The following is a 24877-nucleotide window of genomic DNA, read 5'->3' as shown; positions in this document are numbered from 1 at the left end:
TACAATTATATTATTGAAGTCGTTTTCTCATTATTGGTGATGATGACGATGACAACGACGACGACGACTACGATAATGATGATGATGATGATGATGATGATGATGATGATGATGATGATGATGATGATGATGATAATGATGGTGATGATAATAATAATGCCTGCACGAAATAGTATGTGCTGTTTGACCATTTTGGGAAATACGAACATCCGAGTTACGAAACATCTGAGTACGAAGTGATAAAGGGGAGTAAGCCTTACTTCCGGGTGAGTCACAAAGTTGTTTGGGTTATCACAGACAGGTAACATTTAACAGTTATTTTACCAAAATGACACTTAAATTGCCTCAGAATGTTAGATGAGATACATTTTCATAATAATGGCTGAGGGATCCAGTTCAGAAGTTCGGAAAAATACGTTGCCGGTTCGTGGAAAAGTGCAACAAGGTAATTAAAAAAAATAAACAAATGAAATTTTACTTAAAACCTCTGTTTATCTTAAAGGAAATTAATTAAATGAATAGTTAACATTTCATTTGATTTTTCATTTAATTGTTATTTAATTGTTTTGTCATTTGACTTGCATCTTGTTGAATCACTGTGTCCATCATGTCATATTTATCAGTTTATTATTCCTAATAATTCATGCAATTTATTTCTTATTTACTCTGAACAAATTTTAATTATCATTGGCAGACTAGCATATATATAGTTGTTTTTTATTGCATTTATAATATTTAAAAATGCCATGTCTGTCAGGCTGAGTATACATTCACAACGTTGAGTCTAAACATTTCTTAAAGGCCTTACTTAAAGCTGCACTCTCACACGTATACTGTTTTTACAACTTTTTTTATTTTTTGTCTTGGAAAGTGAAAATTTTGTCACAAATATCTGCAAACCAATGATAAAAGATTGCTGACAAAAGATCAGATGGCAGATTTTCATATTTCTGTTTGAAAAATAATGTTTTATGATTTTAACCGTTACTAACAGTTTAAGAAAAATGCATAAAACCTCAATTTTTAAACTTAAATATAAAAATCTGCGATCTGATTTTTTGTCAGCAGTCTTATATAACTGGTGCCCATGCATTTTCGCAAAAATTGCCTCATTCTAAGACAAAACATAAAAAACTTGTCAAAACGTTCAATCTCTGAGAGTGCAGCTTTAAAATGACATTAGGGAAATTCAGCAAGCAAATCATTTTTTCAAGAAAGCAGCTCATATCTTTTTTCACAATTCCCTATTTTTTTTCTTAAATGAGGTCCACATACTTGGCAAGGTCAGCCATCCCAACTAAAGCAAAACATTTTCTTTTTTCTGCACTGTTGAGCAGTGTTAAAAATTATTTCATAATTTTGTTTACCAAAACCATTTTGGAATGCGATAAAAACCAATTTTTACCACATTCTTTATCTTTCTGTCAATTGAATTTTAAAACATTCTTGTTCATTTTTAATCAAAACTGGAATCCCCAATTTAAGTGAAAAAGACATTTTTCCACATCAAAAAGGCACCAACCCCCTTCCCCAAATGGTAAGAGGAAAACAGTGTGTGAGAGTCCCTTAAACATGTTGTCATGTGACTGCCTAGTTTTTAATTTCCTAATTCAATAAGTTATTTTATATTCTTTGTTAGAGAATGGTTTACACACAAAGCGTAAGTTAAGCAGAAAATTCTGTAATTGCTTGGTTTGCTAGAAATAATTTCCTTCTTTTATACCAGTATATATTATAATACCAGTATACACATGTTTAACATCTGATACTGCTTTAATACTTCTACTAAAGGCATGTCTTAAAATTGTGAATGAAATTCTATGTAAAATAGTGATTTATCACAAATCAGATATGTTTTAAAGATATATGTGATTTTGTTATCATAATTATTGTACCTTTTATGATCATCTGTTAGTATGATTGTTAATCAATATTAAAAAAATAATCAGTTACAGTTAAATGGTCAGTTATAGTCTCAAACAGTCAAAACTCGTAACTGTCACAGATATTTATGAAATCACCACTGAAAATGAGTCATATGGTGGCAGTCAAGTTATAAAAAATATTTAAACTCAACTTAAATATTTTATTCTATTGATTGTTATTTTTTTTTATCACATATATTTTTAAAGGGACTATACACCAGATTGGTACCAAAAAAAATTGAGACGGAGACCGGGTTCGAACCTGTGTTGCCAAAATTGCAGGCAAGTGTTGTATCCACTGTGCTACGCAAGGCTAACCCTAAACCGGTGGAATATTTAAGCTATATATACCTAACTGGGTAATATCACGTGATAACATCTAGCCAATTACGCATAAGAATGAATTCTACTAAGTATATATACCTAGTAATCTTTTTTAGTGGAAAAATACAAAAAAACTGTTAGAAATAAATAAATTGTAAACTATGTGGTACTTCAGTTATTTAGCTTCAATGAATTGTACACATTAATACCAAGTTTATGTCAGTTTTCGATAATTTTCTTCTTGATTTTTCGCTATTGCATCATACAGTGTATAGCCCCTTTAAGAGATTCTTTCCAAATATTTCTTATAAAAGCTATGATTTCTTTTGAAGCTCAATTCTTAACGAATATGTAAAAGTCTGGTTTTTTCACTACATGACTTGTATTAAGATATTTCTATTTTGCTGCTAATGTTTAAGTTAAGACCATGGAGAGAAAACAGACCAGGAGAGATGGTATTGTGTTGCTGTGGAGATTTTGCAATAGTGATTATATGATAGATGCTCAAGCAGTGTTGTTTTATTTTCATGAATTAGAATAGAATTGAATAATTGTTGCCATAGAAACAGTCCTTTGAGTTGCTGTAACAAAAGAGAAAATCTTATTCTTGAAAAGAGCAAAGGTAGGTTTTTATTATGCATGATATTATATGCAAGAAATTATTTAACTAATCAGTATAATCTACAAAACACAGAAAAACTTGATGTGTGAATGCACCTATAAATAATTTGCCTCACTAGGGAATAGACTTTGCTGGAAATTATTTCCAAACATTGTATTAGCTTCTCAAATGCCGTTGGGCAAGATGTTTATAGGTGCATACAAAGTGTGATGTTTGCTTGAGTCTTCATTTGCATTTCATTGGTTGAGGTATAAGTAATACATTTAGTCTTTTTAACTTTTAAAATACTCTTCTATTTTAATGCCATACTGTTCAATACACTTGATGATTTACAATGTAAAAATAATGTCCATGACAATTGATATGACACTGAATCAGATAATGACCGCCCTTGGTAAAAACAATGTATCTACCTGACTGTACTTTGTTGATGAAAGATCATATAACATCTTATTCCATGTGTATTTGTATGTCCAGGGTTAGTATGCTACTTGTAAATTTTGTTGTTGATTTATATCAGCCTTGTAAATTCAAGACATCAGAGCAATTTGGGAATTTAAGCTAGTTTTTATTTTACCACCGGGTAACATAAAAGTTAAGACATCATCGTTCGAAGGGGCCAAATCAACATGCAAATGTTTATCCTTTGACAATATTTTAAATACAAATACGTTTACACCATACTTAATTTTTTTTTTTTAAATAAAATAAACAAAAATAACACAAAACTAAGTACACTATAATTATCATGTGAAGTAAGGCCCGCAACTCTTATTAAAATATTCTTGAATTTTGCGCCTTGACCAACAGAGGTCCACTGGACCCGATCAATATTGGCATTGTGTTCCTATGCTTTTGTTCATATGTTAAAGGCTTTTAATTTAATAAAAGGGCATTGGAGAAGGATATGGTTGATCATTCTCATGTAAATGTATCCAGGTGAATGTTTGGGAAGGGAATCTGGATGTGGGTTAAAATGTACCGTTTAAGGAATTATTTGAGATGGATATATGTGTACATTCCTTTCTTGTGTATTTGCAGTGCGACAGGAATGGGCGGTACATGAAGATGGGGCTTTTGCCTATCAGCTGCAAAATGAAGAAAGTAAGTAACCCAAGTGTCTTTAACATAATAAAAATATTGTTAAAAGTAATTCAATTTTTTTTCTGGGTTCATATAACTAAATAATCTTGTTTCTTATACTCTTTGATAAGATTCTTCATGTTTTTTCTAGTGATGTCTTACTCTTATAGTTTATATCATGTAATGTGTTTTTGTGTGTCTTCTTATGAATTTCAGATAATATTTAGCGTATTATATTGTTGTAAATTACAATTGAAAGCTTGTGATAGACAATAAAACTCTTTATAAAATTTGGATGATTTAATTTGGATCTATACAAAGTGACTTTAAAAATGTATATCTTTTGATTTTTGCATCATTAGTAATTTATGTGAACAGGAAACATTTAATTATCCCTGAGGGCATGAAAATGCATTACCGACACCTTTTATTCAACTGCCTTTTCATTATGTTGTACTGCACTGCAGTAATAAAATTAGCATTCTATAAAGCCTTGAAATTATAAATTTCTTACTTCATTAATTTCTCCTGTCATATCTTCATGTTTACATGGACATCAATGAACAATTACATTAAAGGGACTAGACACCAGATGAAAATCGGCAAATAGTGTATTTCCTCATAAAAATACTAAAATTATCAATGTGATCTAGTATGAGGCTGAAAATTCATCATTTTACATTATAAAAATAGTATTTGGTGACTGTCTCAGCTGAGTTTACCCGTTTCAAAATACCGGTAGCGTAATATGGTTCATCAGTTTATAGTATGTATATTTAGCATATGAAAGTCACGCTATTAGGACAAATACTTATACAACACTTTTATTAAATTAACTGGGATTTATGTGGTATTAAAACAAACCCAGTCAATTTTCGCAATGGAAAAATACCCCAAACCTTCAAAAGATACATATGTTGTAGGCGACGTTATAATCAGTAATTTAAATTCAATGCGTTTGCGTGTACTCAGTGATATCAATTTCATGTAAGTTTTTGACCACTTTTTTTTTCTTGTAGTTGTATCATCTGGTGTCTGGTCCCTTTAAAAACTTAAATAGGTGTAGTCTCTAATTGTTGAGTACACACAAAGTGCCATAGGCTACATACAATTTTTACAACTGTTGCAATTTGTTTACTATTTGATTAATTAGTATTTTTGATGTGGTCACTCAATTAGTCAGAAAGTTTGTTCATCGTGTGTGATTCAGTTTTGACTGACCGCAATGTTGAATGTTTACTTAGAAATTAAATATACCATAGCCCTACTAAGATAAAAATTTGTGTAAAGCATAGATATTTCTATAAAACATAACAATCAAACTATATAGTAAATTAATATTCCACTGAAATTCAATTTACTAAATTCACTGAAATTCTATAACTGGTATTGTCCAAAAATGTTCTATTTACATGTTGATTTCCAATAGAAAGAATATGAAAGCCAGTAATTTCTGTTAACTTAATTAAAAACAAGCATATAACTTGTACGAGCTAACATACCAGGGTGAGGAATCACATGCTTTCAAAGGGGTTCAAAAAGAGGCCAATATTTCAGCTTGATGGAATTTTGTAGAACAATGTGATGCTGAAATTTTGGCCAAGGATTGCATCATTTAAATACAAGCAAATCTAAAATGTTTCACATCTAAGATATTTCACACATGTTGAAGCAAAAAAAGCAGTCTTTATAGGCTAAGAAACATTTTCATATCTTTTCTGTCAAAGAAGTTATGTAAAACTTAAATTCACTAACTTGTTTGTTTACATCGGTTCTGGCCCGTGGTGACCCATGTGAGAACCCCTTTAAGTCACGTGATTCCTCACTCATTCAAATATCAATCTTCATGCACCAAAATTTACTGTAGATAATCTGCTAAGATAGGTAATACACAGAGGAAAAATAGTGATAAGAATTTGGGGGAAAACCTGTGAAATCAAAACTGAAACAATTAACTTCAATTTCATTAATACGATATATGGAATGCAGGCAGTAATCAATTTCTGGAGATATTAACTGCATACTATCTATGGTAACTTTTTGGTTAGAATTTGAGGTATTGATACCAGTTATTTATTTAAAAGCATTTCTATTTCTTCAAAAATTTAAAAGAACTTTCATTGTTTGCAGTTGACCGTCACTATGGTATGAATCGGTTTAATCGGCGAACAGTGCGTGAAGACATACCGATTGCCAAGATCGTACAGACAGATGAGGAAATTCGCGAACAGAATGAACGTTTCGAGCAGCTGCAGGTGCTCAGAGCACAGTGAGTGGCTGTTCTTCTATTCCATTTGAAACTTATATAGTAGAATTTCTATAAATCAAAGAAGCTCAGTCATTGGTCATGTCTCATGGGGACCTTTAATAGTCAGATTACAATTACTTTTATTTATGATCTATAGATTTTGAACAACTTGGTATAGAGTTTTCACACTTGGTGTGCACATTGGTCATGTCCTGATCAGTAGATGACTGCAATTGATTTTGGGGTCAATAGTTCAAAGGTCAAGGTCATGTTGACCTTTACTAGAAAGATTATTGAATTTTCCTGACAGGCGACACATCAGATTTGTGGAATTTCAGTTCTGTAATGCATGATTAAATATACCTGAACAGGGCAGAGGAGGATGCGAGAGTGGCCAAGCAGATGTTGGAACAAGATCAGTTACAGACGGAGGCCCACCGTATGGCCATAGAGCTAACTGACGAGGTATGGGGTACTGATATCAACCAATAGTTATTGCAAGTTCATGTGTTTTCTGTATAAGATTCATTGCAATGTGTTTTCTGTATAAGATTCATTGCAATGTGTTTTCTGTATAAGATTCATTGCAATGTGTTTTCTGTCTAAGATTCATTGCAATGTGTTTTCTGTCTAAGATTAATTGCAATGTGTTTTCTGTCTAAGATTCATTGCAATTTGTTTTCTGTCTAAGATTAATTGCAATGTGTTTTCTGTCTAAGATTCATTGCAATTTGTTTTCTGTCTAAGATTAATTGCAATTTGTTTTCTGTCTAAGATTAATTGCAATGTGTTTTCTGTCTAAGATTAATTGCAATGTGTTTTCTGTCTAAGATTCATTGCAAGGTGTTTTCTGTCTGAAATTCTTTGCAATGTGTTTTCTGTCTGAAATTCTTTGCAATGTGTTTTCTGTCTGAAATTCTTTGCAATGTGTTTTCTGTCTGAAATTCTTTGCAATGTGTTTTCTGTCTGAAATTCTTTGCAATGTGTTTTCTGTCTAATATTATATTATATTACATTATAACACAATGTAATGAATCTTGGCCATGATGGCACAAATGCAAATCATAAATGTACGTAAAATTAATGTTTGCAAATTAACATTAAAACTGTGCTGAAAAATGAAGTATCTTTGCTCCAATGGCCACATAAAATAGATTGATTTGCTTAGGAGACATAAAAAGACATATAAAGTTTTCAGAATTTGTATAGGAGAAGAAAAATAGTTTTAATTGAATTGCTTTTATAACTTTTTTGCAGGAATTTGCGAAGAGTATTCAAGAGAAAGAAAAGCTGAAGTATGAGCGACATCTGGAGAAAAAACGGCTAAAGAACTTGAAGAAAGAGCGGGAACAGATTGAACGCACCCAGCAACAGAGAACTGAGGAAGCTGGGCTTCATTTAAGACAGACTTCAGGTTTGTATTTTTGCTTTAAATAGATTGAGGATTTTTTTAATATGATGAAATATAAACAAGGTGGACATGTTAAATATACCCAACAAAGAGGCTTTCAGAGGATTTTCGGCTTGATGTGCCTCAGATTTGACAATATTTTAATAAAGATCAAAAGCCATATAAAATGGATGCAACAAGACTTTTATGTGATCTTATCCTGGGTGTTGTTTCATTAAGAATGATAGAAGCGGTTTCAGACTTAACTAAATGTTAACTAAAACTGGAAGAGAAATGCTTTGTGTTCTTTTTTTTAAAAATTGCCAAGTATATAACCTAGCAAATGCCTGTAGCACTTGAAATTTGAAGTTCATTTGAAACACATACCTGTTCTGTATAATACATTGTTAAAATTTGCCTGAAGCATTTTAAAGTTTTACATGTATATTGTATAATCATATGCTTGCTATATGCAGGCAGTACAGAAGGCCTTGAGGACAGCTTCCAAGACCTTGACCTTGAGGGTCAAACTACGAGGTATACGTACAGGTAGTGCATAGTTACTAACACCTAACCCATCCCTGTTCACCTTGCTGTCACTCTGACCTTCACCTTCAAAGTGTGGCCTTGCTAGTGAACTTTGTGACCTTAATGTAGCATGCAGTTAATTTCAAAATCTTTGTCCATGTTTTTGACTTTATATTTGAAGTAAGTGCCACCTTGCTTTCAAAAATGGGTGACCTTAAGGTCAGTGCACAGTTACAAGATCCATACACCCTGTATATTCATACCTTCTCTTCCGTAGTGGGATGTTTTGTGCTTATACATGCAAACACCCATCACATTGATATTGACTTGAAATGAATGAAGTTATGCACTGCATTGACAATGATGACATTTCTTTACGTAAGTTATTTTAAATCCAAGTTGAAGGTTGTTGAGTTATAATTTAACTATGATTCCTCATTCTTAATAATTATCTGAAACAGTAAACACTTAGGTTAGGGCCCTGGATGAGTTTGAGAGATTTCTGTTATGCAGAAAGAGAGATTTCTGTTATGCAGAAAACCAGAGTCCCTGACAAAAAATCTGGTTAGGGAGTGCCATTTTTAACTAACCGGTACTGCGCATCCCTGGGGCCCCCAAAAGTAAAAATCAAGTGTAACCCATTACACTGGCAGCCGTATAAAAATGTGTGACCAGCAATGTCCAATTTGTCACAGGATACCATCTGGAATAAGTCTACTTTTCTAGGCTATGACCGATCTCTTTCAAACTTTCATGACAATTGAGCTCATATTTTAAGTTGCATTTTGTGGTTCTTATATTTTTAGCAGCTCGTCTGTTTTTAGCCTTAGTGTCATTGTTGGCAAAATGTTCAAAATTGGCTTTAAAAATTGTCTTGATATCTAAATGAGCTTTGGTATTCATATTGCAAGACACAATAGGCATATGTTAAGCTAGGTACATTACTCTGGCTTTAATTTTTGTCAAGTTATGCCCCTTGTTGGACTGAAAAAGTTAGCGTTTTTTCTGAGGCACTCTCCTGTCTTTGTTCTGCATTTTAGTAGTATACTTTTACCACTCATTTTTATACATCATGAGAAAACTATTAGCATTTCAGTTTGAATATATCAGATAAACATTGTGTATAATTACATATGAACTTGAATGCCACTTAAAAACCAGAGTGCAATTTTTAAGTGGACTCTTGTTGTTAATTTTTCAGTTAAGTATGGGCTGTCTAAACTATAAAACAGCGCAATTTTGCGTCGGAACTGTTTCTGTTGGCATTCTTGCTGCTTCCTCATACTTTACATAATTGTTTTATTCAGGGTTTGTTATAATTTCACATATGTGACTAATGGTACAATATAAGTATCATACATGTGTTTCCTGTGCAGATAAAAAATTTCAACCTTAGAACACATGTGGAAGCATGTCATGAACCTTGCTGAGTAAGAGGCTTTGCAGCTGCTATGCAGCCTGTCTGAAGGACAATTATGTTATATAGAATATAATGTTTAAAGCACAGTTGCAGAACATTTTCAAAAAAAAAAATAGTGCGTTGTTATTTACTGATGCACTCAATATTTTGAAATCTTGTATATATCAACACGGAACTATATAGGTCCATGATGTCAAAATCATTTTAATTTGCATGAAATTATAGATTATGATATGTTCAAGTGGTACCTGTGATTTATCTTCCATGAAAGATGGAAGATCAATTTTTTTCAGCACTGGTAACATGACCATTACTAACACATTACAAAATACACATTGCATAACTAAAGATATAATAATTACCCATCACACTACATAACACATTACATTTCACGCTACATAACACATTACATTTCACACTACATAACACATTACATAACTCACATTACATAACACTACATATTACATGGCGCAACACTTAAAATAACATAATAAAAACACATTAAATTACACATAACATAACACATTTTATAACTTGTTATACAACTAATTACAGAACACATTTACTTACATATGACTTATTCATTATATTAAATATCACATTGCATAAAACATAACATTACTCATTACATTACACATTTCATAACCCCAAACACAACACATTAAAATACACATTACATACTACAGTAACTCATTCATAACTTCTTGGTGATGGGTTTGCTTTTGTTGTATGAGGCAAGACTATATAAAATGTTGTGAGGATAAAATTTGGAGCCATTAATCAACTGTTAAGGCTAATAAAAGCAATATGACCTGATATTCTTAGAATTAAATGCTGCACATAATCATTATCGGTATTACGGTAGTATAATGCCTATAATAGCTGTCCCCTTACAGATTTTTCACATGAACTCTTGAACCTTAATTTACTGAGTCATAGAGGCGTTTACCAATGATTCCTTTTTTGTTTCTATTGAAGAGTAACTCCAGGCGGCGCCATAGAAGATGACGGTGATTTTTCCGACTTCTACTGCCTACCTGAGAATGTTGACCCCCTCCACAGACAGGCAGTCCAGGAGGCACAAGACGAGGAATTAGCTCGTCTGCTCCAGGAACAAGAGCACAAGGTAAATTAAAATAAACTTCTGTGTTAAAAGAAATAAACTTCTTAGTTGTAGTGGTGTGTAACCTTATAGTAGTTTGTAACCTGTCAATATTGTGTGTAACCTTATAGTAGTTTGTAACCTGTGTTTAATCTGGCCAAGCCTCAGTAAGTAGTAGAAGAAAAAAAGCAACTGGCTGGAATTGCAATTATATAGAAACATAACGAAATGTTAAATGATTTTATTTTTTTTCTGATATTTTTCAGAGAACAAAGGCAGAGGTTGACAAATCTAAGCTTCGAGAAATAGAAGAACAAGACAAGAGACTGGCGGAGATCATGCAGGAACAGGAGAAGATAAGGCTCAAGAAGGCGAAACAGAAGTGGAAACAGGAGCAAGAGGCTAAACGTGCTCGGGTATAGTTGAAGCATGGAGTTGTGATCTGAAGTGATACGAGTCTGAATCGTATTATGACTGCCATCGATAAATGGCTACTTTGTTTTACAAATGAATATGTTGAATCCAAGCTCATGTGGACTTTTTCTCGAGCATGTCGAGGGGTGAAAGCGAAAAGGTTCTAAGTGACATTAAATAAAGAAGCAGATAGAACCTTTTCGCTTTCACCCCTCGATGTGAATCACCATCTATCATGTTTGTATAATATATGTAGGCCCTTGTGTTTGTGTATGGGCTGTATGCCTTTCCTACAATAAACTTTGAACTTGAAATTCTATATTTGTTATTCAGGAGGCAGCGCAAAGACCGCCACCACTCCCTAAACGTCCTTCAGAACACAATCACCACAGATATCGACGTAACAGTTTCATACAGTCCATGGAAAATGGCCCCACGCCTGGTGACGATGATTTTCCCAGCCCCGATTCTTCCGAGGACTATATCCCACACATGACCACAGGTGCTGAACAAAGGCTGCAAGCGTCACATAGATCTGATCAAGCTTTGCAAGGATCGGAGCGCGCATCTCAAAGACCCAGTGATATTAGTATGAACAATTCATCACATGCTGCAGTTTCAAATTCAAATACTCGAGAGATTCGCCAGAATCAGCAAAATGTAAACAAAGTGAGAAACAATATAACCTCGTCGAAAAAAAATAGTGATTTTAACCCTCGTGTTCTTCCATCGCAAGACCGACCGGATGTAGAGCGATGGTTGGCATCACAACCTCCAGACGCTGCGCGACAAAGATTAAGGTCTGATGAGAGTGAACATCTGCCTGATTCCCCGTCACCTCCTGGCAGTTATCATAGTGAAGATGCGTTCCCCTATCATGGGTGAGTGTTTCCAAAGGGCTTTGTTCAGAATCTGAACTTGTACCCAGCAAGCTGCTATGTTTTTCGAGATTTTAAAGTCCAGATGCTTTCGCAGACCTGTTTTAGAAAATATGAAAAGTATATTTAAGTGTACATTCCTAAATCAATAAAATGAGATGAACATAGAATTTCTTTATCTAGTTATCTAAGTAAAAAATTGAGACAAAATTAAAAGTCAAAACCTTGTAGGGGAATTAAATTTCATCTGCTTATTTGGTATATCTGTATGTAATGTTTATTTAAATATTGAACATTTATCTACATGTTTGGAAAAGAAAAAATATTATTTTTCAGCCAAGGTCGTTCACATCACCACAACGCCAGTGTTGACAATGGTTCACACTATGCAGTTAGCGACCCTTTCAACTTCAATATCGCAGCGGCCATTGATCCAACATACACAAGGCGAACGGATGGGTCAACTGAGAGAAAACAGCCTATGCAGCAGCAGCAGCAGCAACAACAACATCAACAACAACAAAAGCAACCACCACAGCAGCATCGTGCACCGGTGCAACTGCAGGGTAAGCACTAATGCTTCCTTTAAAAAAGTGATTGGACCAATCAGCTATTTACATTAATTTACTATTACTTGAGATTTATCAAGAACAATTAATCAATATTAGGATGCATTTTTTTGAAAACAGTATTTTACAAAACAAATTACAGCCTACAGGGAGTTTCTGGAGGAGTCGAGAATAGCAAACATGCATTAGTGAAGAATTTGTAAAGTCAGAGGAGAGTCTTTGTTTTATTTGAATATTATTTCAATTACACGTTTTTAAAAGCAAACTTTTAATGCATACTATCATAAATGTTTCAATAAACCGTTTTCAGACTAAAACACTCTTTAATTTCAATCCATCTCATTTTTTCTCCATTTCATATATTGTTCATTCATTCATATTCCATGCCATTCCATACATTTCCATGTAGATTCATTTGAGCTAGAATGGGAGCCCTGTTATATGGGCAGCCTGCGTAGAAAACTCCTCATCAGTTTCCATGACAACCTGTGTCCTAGTTGTGGCTCCCTTGGTAACGATTATCACAATGTGTGTTAAATATAGTTTAGTGTTATTTAGCGCTACCTTTTCATAAGGCTAATAAACAATTTCCATGACAACCATTGAACTTGTTGTGGTTCCCTTTGTAACGATTATCACTATGTGTGTTAAAATCATTTTAGTTTCTTTGTGTGTTGCTTTTTGATAATGCTGTCAGCATGTCGGCATGATTAATGCGTGTCGGTAATTAGCCTTGCTAGCGGAAGGCACATCAGTATCGACCAGCCATAAAGGCCTGGCGGAAACCCAGTCTGGCTAATTAATCCACCAACAATTTCCTTGACAACCACTGTCCTTGTGGTTCCCTTAGTAACGATTATCACTATGTGTGTTAAATATAGTTTAGTTACTTAAGTGCTGCCTATTGATAAGGCTAATAAACTTACCGTCAATTTCCATGACAACAACTCTGCTTGTTGTGGTTCCCTTGGTAGCACTTCTCAACAATGCGTGTTGAATTTAGCTATTTTTTGATAGAGAGTTGCCCTTTGATATGGCTTGTTCAATTTCAATTTGCATAGAAGACTGAAAACAGTTTCCATGACAACCAACATGTATGTTGCAGTTATGTTGTCCCTTAGTTATGTCATTTTAAATTTAACATTTCATGGTTCGCGTTAGGATCGTAAAAAACTAATAAAGTCTTTAGAGAAAGTTGACTAATCAGTTTCCATGGCAACCATTGTCCTTGTTGTTAGTCCCTTGATATCTCACTGAGTGTCTGTTGAAGTTACCGGTACTTCATTTTGGTATAAACAAGTACTGACACCTACTTTTAAAAGTCATGAGAGTGTTGCCCAAGCTGAGCTCAAACTCACAGCCTCTGAGGTGACAGTCAGATAGGTTTTTATTAGCTCTACTGGCCAAAGGCCAGAAGAGCTTATGCGATGGTAATGTGTACGTAGTATGTGCATCCGTGCGGTCGTGCGTTCGTGCGTCTGTAAACAATTGCTTGTGAACACGATACAGTCTTCAGTTTTGATTGTATCTCGATGAAACTTGTACAGTATCTAGATATCCATTAGAGCTCGGTTCCTTTCGAAAACCAGCCAGATCCGCCCATAAATGCCTAGTTTATGGGCCATGAAAGTTTTAAAGAAATGCTTTCTATTTTTAGCCAGGTCTGCATGAGCGAATTCTATTTTTAGCCAAGTTTACATGTACATGTAAATTCATGTCTAGAGTTAAGGGAGACAATTTGCAAGTCTAGGATTTTGAGAGACAATTTGCTTTTTGCTTCTGCAGTTGATTTTGTGAATTACTCTGCCTTGTTCTTGTTGAAAGCCCAAAGGCCATTTTTTTAGCTTTAAGTTCTGTAGTTTGGGCATTCATCTTAACAAAATTGGTTGTGAATGTTTAAGTTATGCACCTGGTGTCATTACTGGCCACACCCAGGGTTCACAGGTTTGGTAAACATAAATCTGGAAAGGTTTGAAAATCTTTTTGTGTGTTCGTGCATCCATCTCAGCACAATTGATTGTGAATGTTTGTTCAAATTGATCAATGTTGTCCTAGGATGCCCTTGACTTTGACCTTTTGACCAACTTTTTTTAACTTTTAAAACTACAGAAATTTTTACTATGAGTTTTGAAAGCATTTTTTTTTGTCAGATGACTTTTACTTGGCACATATTAAAATTGTTCATGCAACTAATCTGCTTACAATACTTTCTGGGCTCAGATGTTGAACGTGCTACGTTTTCAGGTAACCCAAACACAAAACATAAAGTATATGTCTGTTGCCTTTTATCCATACATACATGATCTGGATTGATATGACCACAAAAGCCATGCCAGTAGAGCATAGGCCCTTTTGGGCCTCTTGTTTTGATTAACATTTTGAAAAGATACAGTCCTTTATAGAAAAAATTGATCATTTTCATGGCAACATCTATACCATTTCCTTGCTGTCACATAAATCTCACCTCGGCTGTATGAAAAGATGCTCGTTCTTGTAAGAGTTTTTTCTTTGAGGTTAATACAAGGAAAAGGAATTTGACACAAACAGTTATCAGTATACATGCTTTTAATGTTTATTTGTATACAGCAGTATCTGTTTGCTATGATTAGTAATGCACCAATTTGGTAGATCAGTCAGTTAGTGAAATAGGTCATAGGATCTTGATTTGAATATGTCAATGTAGAATGCACATGAAGGGAAGCACTTAGAAATTCACCATTTATAATCAAAAATTACAATTGTGTTCTATATAAAGTGACTTGTGACTGTAATGCCTTATCCCCAGTGGAGTAATACTATAGCAGTGGAATGGAACTACTTTTAGGAAACAAACCATTAAGATGATGGATTTTACTATGGAAAGTTGTTTTTACCATCAATCCTAGCTTACAGAATTAAACTTTGAATTTCTTGACATTCAAGGTACCAAGTTAAGTATCCATAAGCCATTGCAAACTGAAGCAAAGTAGTTCCTCGACTGAAATATTCCTTTATGTTAGTATCATTGACAAAACTTTTATCACAAATGACTAAAATGTCTGAGGAACCACAACTGAAATACATTTCCTTATACATAAAACAATCATTTGTAACATGTCAGTACCAAATTGTTTTTTACCTTGTTAGAATAAATAGGACCTCTTAAGAAAAGAATTGCTGTAAAAAAAACACACACAAACACACTTTTTTATATTTTACTTATTATCTTAATCAATCACACTCTTTCTTTTTAGATCGGACTATGGGTACAGTATCGTCACGAGATGACAGTTTCCATGACAATGGAGTGGTGAGCCCGTTCATGCCCGTGCAAGGCCAGAAAAGGGTCGGGGGTGAGAGGACACGCAAGTCCCAGGGGTCAAAGGACAAAGAAAAGTGTAAACAACAGTAGTGAAAATGACAGTAGTGTAGACAATGAGAATGTGTATTAAAAGCCACTTTGTACACAACAAAATAGTGAAAAAATTGGTGCAATGAAAATATCACTGTTGTAAAGTTGGAAATACTCAGCCACGCGAATCACAGAGAAATGATTGACAAGACTTATTGTTAAAAACTGGACATCATTCGAAGTAGTGAATTTGTCTTAGCCTTGGTGTTATTGTCAACATCAGGATCGCTGGCACGCAAAAACTAACCTTGGCCAGTATTCAGAAAGTATTAATATTCAAAATATTCTATTTAGTTAGGCTTTTTCATAGTTTGAAAAAATTACTAACTTGACCAATACTTAGAAATTGTTAATCTCATAAAAAATTGTTCACACATTACCCGTTATAATTTACACCTGTATAGCAGGGCCCATAACTCAGCTAGGATTTAATTATTGTCAAGTTCTGTCCCTTGTCTGGTTTGAAACAAAAACAGATGAGACTTTGTGTTTGGCACTCTTGTTATGATATTATAATTATTTGGAAACATAGTTGATCCTATTTGAGTGTTTAATTCTAACACATATTTGTAACAATAGGTATGTTTACTGATAAAATGCTCATTGGCATAAGGATATATCTATTATACTTTTGATTAGTTCATACTTATTCATTTTAGCTTGCTTGTGAAGACAGCTGGAAGCTTATGTTAGAGTTTTATTCTGGTTTACAAAAGGACAGGTTGCTGCAAAAGAGAAACTGATTGTTAAGGGCACATTGTAGCGGGCTGTTTTTGAACATTATGAATTTGACAGAAAATGGTAGGAATTGTGTTTAATCAAACTAATATTAGGTTTCATTGCCAAGTATGTAAAATTTGTATATATTTATAATTATATTCTAAGTTTTAATCAAAACAAAATCATTTATTGACAGTCTTAAGCAGTTAATTTAATGAAGACTGCTGGGTGCACATGCTGGTCTTCATGACGACTGCTAAAGGGTTCTACCAAAATTATACAGTGTGCAGCAACCTTCCATAACTCTTTAGCTATAACCCTGTTGTAAGACTCTCCCTAGAATCTGTTTTCTAGTTAGAAACCAGTAATGGTGTCCTTGTGAGAGGCCTAAGAAGGTTCCCATGGTGGGGTTTCATTTCTTTTTGTTCAGATTTTTCAGGTGAAATATCCATGTCATTGCTCATGTCATTTGCTTCAAGAAACTGTTACGGTAGTCATGGTGTTTAGGGTGAACAGGATTTAATGTTAATCTTTCATGTTAAATTATGCAACTGTGTTGTAAGTTAAGATGTAATATGGGCGAATATTGCAAAGGTTTAATGTTAAAATTTCATGTTAAATTATGCAACTGTGTTGCAAGTGAAGATATAACATTGCCAAACAGTGAAAAGATTTAATGTTAATATTTCATATTAAATTATGCAACAGTGTTGCAAGTGAGGATGTAACATTGGCAAACATTGAAAAATGTTTAATGTTAATATTTTATGTTATATTGTGGATCTGACTTCCATGTTGGTCATTGAAGCTGTAACATTGGCAAAAAAATAACTATGTTATATTGCATGTTAAATTATGCAACTGTTTAGGTCAGTGAATATGTTACTTTTGCAATTATTGCTAACAAAAACTTTATACTTAAATCTTTTATGTTCTATTTTCAATGTACTAACTTTCTTTCACAAATGCATCTATGTCTACATGAGTTCAATTTTAGTGTGTTTTTTCAATGTGATATATAAAGGGTTGTTAATGTTTAAAATAGAGTTACAGTATATTTTTTTAGGTTATTTCTACATTTAAGTGTGAATAATTTGTGCACAATTTGCCGGTCTAATCAACCATTGTAGAAATTGTTATAACTTATACTATCTGGATAATAACCTGGGTTTCCATGCAATGAAATTGCCTATCCCCCTCCAATAAGTACCACACTTAGAAAATGAAGTCATAAGAAAACAGTCTTATGTCATGATAAGTTATCAAAACATTGTTAATTAAGAAGGGTCTTTTATTTTAAAAGAAGCAAGTTTGCTGTAACAGTTTTTAGCTCGACTATTCGAATATAAGGTGGGCTATACTACTCGCCCCAGCGTCGGCGTCCGGTTAAAGTTTTAGGGCAAGTTGGGATTTTCACTTATAAGTCCAATACCCTACTTTCAATTGACTTAATACTTCACGCAGTTGTTCAGGGCCATCACATGATGAGGTTAGATAACTCCATGTTATTCTTTACACGGATTATGGCCCCTGATTGACTATGGAACTTGGGTTAAAGTTTTGGGGCAGGTTGGAATATTTCTTAATAACTTATATATCCTTTGTTCAATTGACTTAATACTTCACACAGTTGTTCAGGACCATCACACAATGAGGTTACATAACTCCATATTATCCTAAATACAAGTTATGGCCCCTGATTGACTTAGTTTAAAGTTTTAGAGCAGGTTAAAGTTTTAGGACAAGTTGGGATTTTCACTTAAAACTCCATTACCATTCATTCAATTGACTTTATACTTCACACAGATGTTCAGAGCCATCATAAAATGAGGTTAGATAACTCCATATTATCTTTTATACAAATTATGGCCCCTGATTGACTATGGAACTTAGGTTAAAGTTTTAGGGCAGGGTGGGATATTGTTTAATAACTTCTATACCCTTCATTCAATTGACTTACTTCACACAATTGTTCAGGACCATCACCCAATGAGGTTACATAACTCCATATCCTTAATACAAGTTATGGCCCCTGATTGACTAAGGTTAAAGTTTTAGGCAGGTAAAAGTTTAGGGCAAGTTGGGATTTTAATAAAAAAACTTCTATACCGTTCATTTAATGCACTTAATAAAATTCAAAATTATTTACGACTATCTTACAACAAGAAACGTAACTTCGTTTTAAGCCAAAATACAAATTATGGCCTCTTTTTTATTTATTTTTTAATTTCCTTTGAAAGGCATATTTGTATATTCTTAACCACATTTTTATAATGGGAAATTAAGTTATTTGAATGACTTGCGTCATTGTTTGGGCAGGCTGGTGGGAGAGCAGCATCAAAGTCACCTTATGTATCAAATAATTTTAGTTAGGTTTGACATAAAGAGACCAAACTTGGTATTATTACATCGTTTTTGTATTCTAAGTCAAAGCGGCGTAGTCGAGCGCGCTGTCTTACGACGGCTCTTGTTGTCAATGAGCTTGAAAAAGGCCTGTCTGGATTTGTAAACCAAAGTACTTTTTACTTTCTACATACATGTATAATATGCACTTAGCAATTTGCAACATCATGGCCTCATTGTATTTGCAACATGTCATGGCCATGTTATATAAATGTTTGTATACACATAATTATATTTATGAAGTTTTAAGTGTCATTTTTGGTAAACCTGTCTTATATTTCCACTGGGTTTTGCGTATGTGTTTTCTAATATACATTTAACTGAGTGTTTTGGGTGAGGGAAATTCAATCTTTTTTAATTTACATACATAGAGGATAACATTTCAGGTGCTATAAATCATCAAATCATCATATTAATAGAATATCATGTTTGTTGTCATAAAATATGAAATTAATTACGAGTTTTCTAAAATTGACAAAAATGAATCTCAGCGGGTCTCTATCAATTTCAGACAAGTTTAATACATTTGGCATTGAAGGACCATCAGTGTTTTTGTTCTATTTATATCATAAATACGTATTTGATGATTAATGGCGCTAAAAACAAAAAGCGTCGCACATTACAATGCTATTCATTTATGAAGTTACATCAACAGTTATAATGCTAGTTATATATATATATCAAAAATCTATATGGTGGTGAGGTCTTATTTGACAATGTTTGGAATCTAAAGCCGAGATTTTTTAGTCGCTTTGTGGGTTCACTTTATAGGCAAAAATTAAAATTGGAAAAGATAAAATCTTGATTTTTTTTTAGGAATACAGATTGTATTGAAATTATAAAATGTTCTGATTATAAGATTTTGACTTATATTTTCAGACTGGTGGCAAATATACTTGAGTAAGAATACTAGCTATTAATGATAATTTTTTTTTTTTTAAGAATTTCAACGACTAAAATGCCTTGCAAGTACATGTAGTTTGTTTATATTTTGCTGACAGCTTTCATTCCAAAAAAACGTACCATTCTGTGCTTGACATTCCAAACTGGTAGACATGTGAAACATCATTAATTTTATTCCCTTAGTTGGACTTCTGGCCCCAATAACACGATAACACTTAAGTCAATTCTCAATCTTAGTATCAACTCATTTTACCAAATAGCATCAAAATTTATTAAAACTCGTGTATATTTTTTTACACCAGTCACCTTTTCAAAAGCGCATTCTCTCATAGAATATGTTGATGAAAAAATTTGGTCAAGATTCCTAAGAACAAAATTTCTACAGCATAAAACGTTATTGAGTACCGGTACAACTCAATGTTTTTTAACAATTACTCAAGTATATATTTCGCTCTAGAATAAGTTTCTTTGAAATATTGACAAAAACATTTTATCATCACATTCTATGAGAAAATATGGTGTTTAAAAAGAGTAAACCCATACATGATTTTGAATCATACTATTCTTATACGTGGTAAAATGAGTTGAGACTGAGATAAAGATTTGACTTAAGTATTTTTGTGATATTGGGACCTGTTCATAGTTATTCATATGAATAAATTAAAGCAAAACATTTCTGCTTCAGCATGAAGATTAAATATGCAACCATTACTAAAAATAATTATAAGCAATACGCTTTCTAAACTCTATTTCCAAAAAAAATTGTATATTTTCTCAAGGTTTCGTTTTATTACACTGCTTTTGTATACAATATCAATATCATTATCAACATATGTTATCTACTTTCATATTTGAAATAATGAAATTGAGAACAATACACATTTTCTGGACACCATTCCATAACATTATCTTAGATAAGTAATATGTATAGTTCACTCTGCAAATGTTAGAGGGTTCCAATTTCAGATTCCAATTGAATTCTTAATGATACTAATGGTCTCATTACATGTCAACACATTGTCGTTTTGTAAAATGTGATACAGAAATAGGTCCAATATTGCCACCTTATACAATATACTCTACATGTAATGAAATGTTATATGTGGTACATGTTTCATATAATTGTCTATGTCATCTAAGATAATCTGGTGATAGTTATGTCATATTATGTCATCTCATATACATTAAGAAATAACTGCTGTTTTGGCAGTACAAAATGTGCTTATTCTACTTAATATTAAAATTCCAATGTCACTGTACGGTTGTGTCACTGTATGGAAATGACTCTGTAACATTAATTTACTGTAATGTCACTGTATGGTTATGTCACTGTATGGTAATGTCACTATATGGTAATGACTCTGTAACATTAATTTACTGTAATGTCACTGTATGGTAATGTCACTGTATGGTAATGTCACTTTACTGTAACATCACTTTTCCATAAAGTCACTCTTCCATAAATGACACTGTACCGTAATATCACTTTTCATACGTTGCCATAATGTTTGCTTTAAAAAAGGTTATACAGATTAGATTCATTTTATCAACACATGTTTTGTAGGATCAAATGTTCAGATTGATATTTCTGAGAAGATTTAATATTTGTTTCGAAATTACAACTTTATTGTTTATTTGATTTTTCAAGTAAACTTTCAATTAAATTGACACTCGCATCTCATTTAACTGAAGTCCTTAATCTTGCAGTATTTTGTAGCACGCTCGTTTACTAGATGGACCCATTAAGTATGATCCATATTGCTGTCGAGGGTATATGTTTTTGGACGTCGTTTAAGGAGCTGATGAGGCTTTGTACTTATTTGTAATAACTATAAACTTAAAGAGAGTAGATATTCATTTATATGAATTTATATTTAGAAAGTGATTTATATATTGATTTTATTTTGAATTAATTAACATATGTACTTTATACGTAATTTGGGTTGTCTTTTAATTACAGCTTTCAAATGGAATTATTTTTTGAAAATCTTTCAATATTATATATAATTAATTTTATCTAATATAATTTTACTTTGCGATATCCATAGATGGTTTTTGACTTGTGTCCTTATATGGATATGATATTTTTCTAGCAAAAAAGGTTGTTTTGTGCAATTTTGCATATGTACGAATTATTACTTGTATTTGATTTGTTATAATATTTTGACCAACACGTTAACTGTTTTGTATAGTGACAGTGCCATGTATATTGTGTAGGAACTCTGGGCCAGTATTCATAAAAAAACATCTTAAGTTATTTCCTAAATTAAGTAATTTTCCTTATTTAAAGCTGCACTCTTACGTATTGTCAGTTTTAAGACTTTTAAATTGTCTCAGAATTAGCTGGTTTTGGTATAAATACCTTCAATTCAGTCATATTACAACATAATAAATCTCAATTGTTCAGTAAACTGCTGAAAATCTCTTTTTTTAATGCTTTCGTAACGCTTTTAACCATAAAAGATCAGTTTTTCAAACATTGATATGAAAAACATGGATCAAATCTTTTGTCAGCTGCATAAGTCTTATATCACTGGTTTATGCAAAAATTGGCTCATTCAAAGACAAAAAATAAAGAAGTTGTCAAAAAAGTCAATCTAATCTGTGAGGGTGCAGCTTTTCTACTTCTTTAAATTGACAATTATTAAAAAAATACTGAAGAAATGAAATAACTTAAGACAGGCCCTGTGTTACAAATAGAGTTGAATCTCAAGTCACCATAATATATGTCATAGGACAAGATATATGTGCAGTAGGGATGGGAATACATTCAAGTGTTACACATTTTACCTCAACACATTTTTTCATACTCTGACATCATTTATAACAGCATTGGAAATAAAGAATTGAAATTAGGACAATATAAATAAATTGCTAGATTTTCACCAATTTTTTTAATTGGGCTGAGGGTGACATTTTATTTTTTGTTTTTCATTTTTCTTACATGACTGTTTCACCATTGAATAAGTATGTGTTCATGCTCTTTCTTATCGCACAAGGGACCATAAAGATGTGTTCCTCGATGAACCACCATAGTTCAACATTTTTATTTGAGTCAATAAAATTTAAGGGGCAAGGGGAAAAAAGGGGGGCGGACAGGGATGAAAATTTAGCAAATAATTTATAGTTGCCTCATGAAAGATTGTCTTAAATTGTCGTTTGAAATGTGTGTATGAGTTATTGTTACTAGATAATCAGGAGTATTATAACCTTACTTGTGCACACTAGCTTTTGCCAGCACATTGTACTTTCAGCATTTTTTGTTACTACAAGTTTTACCTGTAGTACACGAGTCTGTTTATTTTATAAACATCACGACATTTACAGGGATGTTCAGAGGGCTGTTTTCAATACTTAGAAGGTATTAGTCGATGAAATTACCTCTGTGTAATAGTTTCATTACTAAGTTGAGGAAATAACAAAAAATCGATGTTTTGCCATTTATAATATTATACGGATTAAAAATAATTGAAGTTACAACAAAAGTCGGTTATAAAAGGATCCTAAATTAATCCTGAAGTCAGACTTTACAGCTTGGAACTTCAAACAATTATGTAAATGTAAAGTTTGTTTTTTTCCTGGACATTTGCATAAAAATAGTAGAAAGTACATTGAAAGGGATATAAATGACTTTGAGACAATTTTAATAGGGGCCAAAGTCCCTTAACCTTGCTCTGGGCCTGAAACTCTCATACAATATGAAGGATTCAGGCTCATAGCTGGGTCAAGGATTTTTGGATTTGTATGGTCCGTTATTGTTCCAGCATGATTTACTTATTGTTTGATACAAATAAGTAAAATGTAATGGCATTATGTACTTTATTATTGATTATTTATATGCTCTATTTCCATAACACAATGTATTTTTGATAATTGTCTCGATAATATTTTACATGTATGCACGTTTTGAAGTATCTTCGGTACATCTCTGATGTATTTCTGTTTGATTTGAGAATTTATGTCATTGTTACCATATACTTGTTAATAAACACATGCTTTATGCTTAAGAGTTTTTATTGCTTCTATTAAAGTGTTGCCGCATGAAAGCATGTATTGAAACATATTTCATGACAATAAGTCTTTTAAAATTTCAACAAAACCCAAACTCTACTTCTAAGTGACCCCCATGTCTTATGGGGGTCAGGCATTAAAAATAATATTTTCATGTGAAATGCTAACAAAGTGCTTGATTCAATGATAAAACATTATCATAAGTTCAATATGCAGTCGTTTGTAAATATCATCAAAAGGATAGTAAAACACTTAAATAAATTGAATGACCCTATGCTTGAATTTACAAAATTCTATTCAAATGAGTGCCGTAAAAATACTTTTAGAAGCACTGAGCGTGCTTCTGAGAACCCTGTATGCTGAATAGGGACAAATTACTGTCATGTAACTGGTCATTGAGAATAAAGTACCAAATATGCTTGTCACAATAACCCAGCATCTAGACAGTATGCATAGTAATTGAGGGGTGAATGCAAAAAGGTTCTAAGTGACATTTAATAAAGAAGAAGATAGAACCTTTTCATTTTCACCCCTCATTATTGAAAGTTTGCAAATGACCAATCAGAAAGTGTGTAAATCAATAATATGGTCCACTGAACAAGTGCCATATTATATTAATAAAAACTTTCAGCAAGAATGTGAAACAGAAGTGTAAAAAATGAATCCAATAAGGCAGACTGGAAGTTAGATCATCCGGCACAACACCTTCGATGTAATAACTTGTGATATTAACTTTTACTCCCAAACACTCACCACACCAAAATTGTACCAAGAATGGTATTTAAAACTGTTCTTCAAACACTTAGAAATTCAATGCAGCTCACCTTTATCATGCATTGATCAATTATATAACCATAACCTTTTTTCTTTTCTTTTTAATATAACATTCAAATGTAATTATACGTTCTATTAAACTGTTGTTTCTTTTTTTTACTTATGCTGGCAT

General features: G+C 32.8%; 1 protein-coding gene across 3 annotated transcripts; it reads left to right on the top strand.

Moving 5' to 3' along the window:
* Nucleotides 1-264: 264 nt before the first annotated feature.
* On the top strand, nt 265-23927 carry LOC128246953 (trichohyalin-like). 3 transcript variants are annotated; one of them, XM_052965536.1, is made up of 12 exons: nt 265-445; nt 1640-1660; nt 3913-3975; nt 6085-6223; nt 6574-6667; nt 7460-7616; nt 8069-8129; nt 10519-10666; nt 10909-11058; nt 11390-11937; nt 12271-12500; nt 15737-23927. In XM_052965536.1, the coding sequence occupies exons 1-12, from the start codon at nt 358-360 to the stop codon at nt 15892-15894; spliced, it is 1857 nt and encodes a 618-aa protein (XP_052821496.1). In that variant the 5' UTR covers nt 265-357; the 3' UTR covers nt 15895-23927. The 3 variants fall into 3 exon arrangements, with proteins under 3 accessions (XP_052821496.1, XP_052821495.1, XP_052821497.1); XM_052965535.1 differs by having other exon boundaries at nt 8069-8141; XM_052965537.1 differs by lacking the exon at nt 1640-1660 and having other exon boundaries at nt 8069-8141.
* The last annotated feature ends 950 nt before the right edge of the window (nt 23928-24877 follow it).

This window comes from Mya arenaria, chromosome 9, assembly GCF_026914265.1.
Source record: "Mya arenaria isolate MELC-2E11 chromosome 9, ASM2691426v1".
Taxonomy (NCBI): Eukaryota; Metazoa; Mollusca; class Bivalvia; order Myida; family Myidae; genus Mya; species Mya arenaria.
Note: the sequence above shows the minus strand (reverse complement) of the source record. Positions and strands in the feature narration are given on the sequence as shown.

What these genes read in the sequence shown, in the direction of transcription:
- LOC128246953 (XM_052965535.1), top strand. Translation starts at nt 358, where the DNA reads ATGAGATACATTTTCATAATAATGGCTGAGGGATCCAGTTCAGAAGTT. An exon ending in TCGTGGAAAAGTGCAACAAG is followed by an intron (nt 446 to 1,639) that starts GTAATTAAAAAA and finishes ATTCTTTGTTAG; the next exon opens with AGAATGGTTTACACACAAAG. An exon ending in GAATGGTTTACACACAAAGC is followed by an intron (nt 1,661 to 3,912) that starts GTAAGTTAAGCA and finishes GTGTATTTGCAG; the next exon opens with TGCGACAGGAATGGGCGGTA.